Genomic DNA, 6200 nt, shown 5'->3' on the forward strand with positions numbered 1-6200 from the left:
ACCTAAAAAATATCACCCTAAAAAAATATTAAAAAGTTCAAATATTTTTTTTGGTCTTTTTTTTGACAAACATTTTGGACATTTTTTTTGTTAATTAGTTTTATTAGTCTACATAACATATATTTTTTTCATCAAGATCGGTTAAGTGGTTTTCGAGAAAAATACATTTCTTTATTTTACTTTCTCCCTGCATAACTTCTAAAAAAGTGGATTTTTTAAAATAATGTTTGGTGGAAAGTTTTATCATATTGTATTTCGCGCCTCTTCCTCGAGATCACAGTTGTAGTAGTATCCCCCGCTTTCCCGGTGTCATCACAAAGCTTTAAAGCTAAAACGAAAAAATTCCCTAGACTCTCCGACCCGCGCGCCTCCGCGCATCCATCTTCATTCTTTCGCTTTGTGCCGGTGTCGTCACACGTAATCTTTTTAAGAAAGATTTAGCAAGCGAAATGGGCAAGAGGAAGAGGAAGTCAACGTCGAAGGAGGATAGGAGAGAGAGGATTGATCGAAAGATACAACGATTGGAGAAGAAACTGGAACGTGAAAAGGAAAAACGTGAGTAGAGGTTGACTTAACCTCTTTTGGCCATAAGATCGCCGGCGGCTTGATCTTTCTTCGGTAATTGAGCTTTGAAGTTCAACTACCGCGTACTGAACTAAGGACAGCTAATGTGTTAATGATTTTCATTACACATGTGCTTCCGGTTTTACCGGAACGCACGCCTTTGTTTGACAGAGGCAAGCAGTACGAGGCCAAGGCGACTCGAGTTTGACTCGTCGCCTAATCACATCAGAATGGTGAGACAAACCCGTTAATGATTTTCATTGCACGGGGTGCTTCCGATGTCGGAACGCACGCCTTTGTTTGACAAAGGCAGGCAGTACGAAACCACGACGATTCGAGTCAAATCGATGAGCTCGTCTTATCTCGCTATCATCTTAAATTTCAGGTTATGCTTCGTCGCATAGGCCGTTATCGAGGAAGTACTCAGGATCCTCGTCGAGACAAGTTTCACCGAGCTCCTCCAAATCGAATCGATCTTCGTCAGAGCTGTCTGAATCGAGGCGATCAAAGTCAAGGCGACCTAAGTCGAGACGACCCTCGTTAGAACATTATAGAAGGAGACGAGTTTCGTCGGAATGTTCTTCATCCGAGCAATCCACGTCAGGCCGGCATACGCCGAGGCAGCAGTTAGCTGCAGATAATCAACAGCCGGATAGAGAGGTGTTATCTCAAACAGAAATTGTCTCTATAGATCTTGAGAATAACAATGCCGTGGTAAAGGACAAGGAGTTGGCAGGAATGGCAGAGCCAGGGACAGTAGCAGACATTCCGGAACACGAAATTGACCTTCAGCAGGAAGTTCTCGAGGTGATCGGCTCGCGGCTCGAGTCGGATAATAAACTTGCGGATGCTATTCACAAGGACGTAGCGCTTCGCTGGGCGGAGATTTTAAGGAACGGACTTCCGGTGGAGGAAGTAAAGAAGCTGCTGGAGAAGTATCCGCCTCCGCAAAATTGCACGATTATTGCTGTTCCAAAATTAAACGCCGAAATTATTTCCGCCGTGCAGGAGACAGCAATAAAAAGAGACAAGCGGATAGTGGAGAAACAAGAACGCATCACAGCAGGTCTGGGAGCTTTGGAAAAAGCAATCTCGATCGCGCTCAAAATTGAAGGAGCTCAAAGAATTTTGTTACTCGAAAAGTTGAGCGACGCAGGTAGACTTTTTGCCTTCGTTCATCGTGAAGAATCATTGGCTAGAAAAAGCTTGATTCTGGCCAATCTTAACACGGGGTTAAAAGATACACTGTCGAACACGTCAGTAGACGAATGGCTGTTTAGCGGCAATTTGGAAGGAGTTATCAAGTCGGCAAAAATTATAGAGGAGGCGTCGAAAACACTCAAGCCACCAGGAAAACCGAGACAGCAAAAGGGCACAAAAAACTGGAAAGGCCCGACGCGTCAGTCTTCATACAGGGGTCGACCGTCGACGTCGGGCAGATATCGACAATCGTCCAGCGCCCCCAGTACAAGGAAACCGCCGCAGCGGAGGGAATCGTCATATCATCCACGGAAGCGCCGATAGTTATGTCAGGAGACGTAGGTAAAATAGCCGGTAGGCTAAAATTTTTTAGCAATGCGTGGTCAAAGATCACCAATGACTCAGTCATTCGGAAGTGGATTTGGGGTTACAAAATCCCTTTTACATCGAAACCTAGACAGGAATATATACCCAGCGAGACGGCTTGGTCCAGTTCTGAAAGCGCGACGATTAAAATACAGATAAATAAACTACTTAGTAAAGGAGCGATCGAAAAATGTGTTCCGGTAAAGGATCAATTTATATCAAACATTTTTTTAGTACCGAAGCCGGACGGAACTTCGAGATTAATATTGAATCTTAAAAAGTTGAACGAGTTTATCACGACGAAACATTTTAAATTAGAGGATTGGAAGGTAGCAAGAAGATTAATTAGAAAAAACTTCTTTATGGCTACCTTAGATTTAAAAGACGCATACTATCTCGTACCAATAGAAAAAACCGACAGAAAATTTTTAAGGTTTATATACAAAGGAGAATTATATGAATTCACCTGTTTACCTTTCGGACTAAAAGTAGCTCCGCATGTGTTCACAAAAATCTTAAAACCGGTTGCAGCGTATTTAAGGAAACGCGGGTTTCTGTCGGTTTTCTATTTAGACGACATGCTACTCATGGGTAAATCCCACGAAGCATGCGCGGAAAATGTTCGCGAAACTAAAAAGCTCATACAGGAGCTTGGCTTTATCATTATTGACGAAAAGAGCCTTACCGTGCCTACTCAGCGTTGTAAATTTTTAGGTCTTATTTTTGACTCGCATAAGATGTCGATAGAGTTGCCGGAAGACAAAGTGCAACGAACGATAGCACTTTTAAATAAATTCAGTAAAGCGTCGAGCTGCACGATAAGGGAATTTGCAGCGTTCGTGGGAACACTAGTTTCGCGTTGTCCTGCTTTAAAATACGGGATGATCCACGTACGTCGGTTTGAAAGGGAACGTACGCGAGCGTTGGAAGAAAATAATAATAATTTCGATGCAATTATGATTCTTCCGAGCTTTTTAAACGAGGATTTTAGATGGTGGAAGTTGCACATTCGTACCGCTAGCGCGCCGTTGAATGAACCCGTATACGATCTCAAGATTTTTTCGGATGCGTCACGTACGGGTTGGGGCGTGTTTTGTGAAGGTAGTCGTAGTCATGGTCACTGGAATTCAGATGATCTAAAATTACACATCAATTCATTAGAATTAATGGCAGCCTTCTTCGGGCTAAAATGTTTCGCGAATGACAAACAAGGTAGTAATATCTTACTACGGATAGACAATACGACAGCGATCGCATACATTAATCGTATGAGAGACAGTCACTTCGAAAACCTTAGCTCTCTTGCTAGAGAGATATGGTTGTGGTGTGAACAGAGAAATATCTGGATTTCAGCGTCATATATTCGCTCTGGTGATAATGTGGAAGCAGATATCGAATCGCGGAAGTTACAACCGGAAACGGAATTCGAGATTTCGGATAGCGCGTTCCAGGATATTGTCAAAGTTTTTAATCAACCGGAGGTCGATTTATTTGCTTCTAGGGCGAACGCAAAATGCGATAGATATGTTTCTTGGAAAAAAGACCCTGATGCGATAGATATCGATGCTTTCACATTAAAGTGGAAAAAGTGGTTTTTCTACGCGTTCCCTCCCTTTTCGGTTATTTTAAGGGTATTGCAAAAGATCGAACACGAAGGTTCGAGTGGCATAGTAGTAGTTCCGTACTGGGAAGCTCAGCCATGGTTTTCACTTTTCTTATCATTAATCGATGCTGAACCCATCATTTTTCGACCAAATATTAACTTGATTCGTTCCCCTAGCGGAGAGACGCATCCGTTATGGCACCAGCTTACGCTGGTTGCCGCGAAGTTGTCCGGGAAGCCTTCACCCGAAAAGCAGTTCCTTTGGGATCAGTGGATATAATGATCGCATCCTTATCAGAGTCGTCGTGTCGTCAATATGATGGTGGACTAAAGAAATGGTGGAAATTTTGCAACGATAACGGAATCGACCCTTTTTCCGGAACGCCGGCGGACGTATTGACATTCCTTACTACGGAATTTAAAAAAAGAGCATCCTACAGCTCATTAAACGGCTACAGGTCGGCGGTAGCATTAATTTTGGGACCTGAATTAGGGCAAAACCACTTAATCCAGCGATTCTTTCGAGGGGTATCTAAACTGAGACCAGCAAATCCCAGATATAATTCAATCTGGGATCCCAAAGTAGTTTTAAGTTATTTGTCAAGAGCATATCCAAATGAGGATATAAGTTTAGAACGGCTCTCTCAGAAGCTGGTGACCTTGTTAGCCCTAGCTACGGGGCATCGCATGCAGACCTTGTGCCTAATAGATATTAGGAATATTTGTCAAATGAACGAAAGTTATTTAGAAATTAAAATCCCTGATAGGATAAAAACATCCGGCCCAAATAGAATACAGCCGGTGCTGAGATTACCGTTTTTCGTCCAAGATAGATCCATTTGCGTGGCTACAGCTTTACAATCGTATTTAAGTAGAACTCAGGATTTGCGTGGGTCTATTGTAAGATTGTTTATATCATTTAAGAAACCACATAAGGCAGTGTCCACGCAGACACTCAGTCGATGGCTCAAAACTATCTTGGCCCAGAGCGGCATAAATGTCGAAGAATTTACGGCTTACAGCACAAGACACGCGGCAACTTCAACCGCAAAACGTCATGGCGTTAGTGTGGATGTAATTAGAAGAACGGCAGGTTGGACAAAAGATTCTGAAACCTTTGCACGTTTTTACGAACGGGAATTAGTTTCGGAAGATAGTCAATTTGCGGAAGCAGTCTTCGATATGTACAGACAAGCTTAAAAAAAAAAAAAATCAAGTTTTTATGGGCACATCGAACGTAACTTACTTTAAACAGCTACAACTGTGATCTCGAGGAAGAGGCGCGAAATACAATGAATGATTAAACGAACTTACCTAAGTGAAGTTCAATCATGATTGTATGAGCGCCTCTTCCGAAGAGATCAGTCCCTCCCTCCCGTTTATCTCTATAGAGATACCCAAAATCAGTTACGGTTCGGCTTTGAAGAATGAAGATGGATGCGCGGAGGCGCGCGGGTCGGAGAGTCTAGGGAATTTTTTCGTTTTAGCTTTAAAGCTTTGTGATGACACCGGGAAAGCGGGGGATACTACTACAACTGTGATCTCTTCGGAAGAGGCGCTCATACAATCATGATTGAACTTCACTTAGGTAAGTTCGTTTAATCATTCATTGGTACTAACTTGTGACATTAATGTCAGCTCTGTATGATCAAGGGCCAATTTCACATGCTTATTCCGCTAGGCCCTTTGGTTTTAATTTGATTCTTATTAAAAAATAATATTTGCGGTAAAATTTGTTTCTTTATTTGTCGAACTTAACATGTAAAATATTTGATTCAAATTAAAAAAAAAATAATATAGTCATATAAGATTATATATGATCAGATCAGAATATTGCATCTCAAAGTATCCGATAGATGGCATTCGATGTGATCTGGTTCTCGTAATTAAAATTTGACAAAGAGTGTTATAAGATAACGGTATCAAGAAGACACAACACTGTCTCGGAACGACACAATTTTTGTATCAGTTATATCGTGAATTCCACTCTTATAATAAAGTAGCACGCTTAAAAAATAAAATTTTATATAATCTTGTTTAAGTTTAAATTGGTATAACTTTAAATTTAAAATAAAATTATATAAAATTCTAATAAGATCAAATAACATTTATATATGACAAATTTGACTTATATGACTTATATGACTTATATGATTATATTTGACTTATATGATTATATTTGACTTATATATGATTATATTTGACTTATATGATTATATTTGACTTATATATGATTATATTTGACTTATATGATTATATTTAACAAATTAATTTTGAATTTATTACCATATTTAATCCACATTTGGCAAATTAAAACCATATTAACTCTGCATTTCTTTTGGTCTGTGCGGCTGATTTTGCATATTTTAACAAAGCAAGGTCCAGTTCAATCCATATATAAATTAAATAAGATGGGGTACTTTAATTTGATTTAAATATGACATATTTAAATTATAATTGATTTGCA

General features: G+C 40.2%; 1 protein-coding gene across 1 annotated transcript; it reads left to right on the top strand.

The window, feature by feature from the left end:
* Positions 1 to 449: 449 nt before the first annotated feature.
* Positions 450 to 2184, top strand: LOC143899389 (uncharacterized). The gene is made up of 2 exons (XM_077409647.1): positions 450 to 555; positions 950 to 2184. The coding sequence occupies exons 1-2, from the start codon at positions 450 to 452 to the stop codon at positions 2086 to 2088; spliced, it is 1245 nt and encodes a 414-aa protein (XP_077265773.1). The 3' UTR covers positions 2089 to 2184.
* The last annotated feature ends 4016 nt before the right edge of the window (positions 2185 to 6200 follow it).

This window comes from Temnothorax americanus, unplaced genomic scaffold (assembly GCF_048541705.1).
Source record: "Temnothorax americanus isolate GAGA-0224 unplaced genomic scaffold, ASM4854170v1 Scaffold27, whole genome shotgun sequence".
Lineage (NCBI taxonomy): Eukaryota > Metazoa > Arthropoda > Insecta > Hymenoptera > Formicidae > Temnothorax > Temnothorax americanus.

Bases quoted from the DNA above. Each gene is read 5' to 3' on its own strand.
- LOC143899389 (XM_077409647.1), top strand. From the start codon at position 450: ATGGGCAAGAGGAAGAGGAAGTCAACGTCGAAGGAGGATAGGAGAGAG. The intron at 556-949 runs GTGAGTAGAGGT...CTTAAATTTCAG, and splicing joins GGAACGTGAAAAGGAAAAAC to GTTATGCTTCGTCGCATAGG.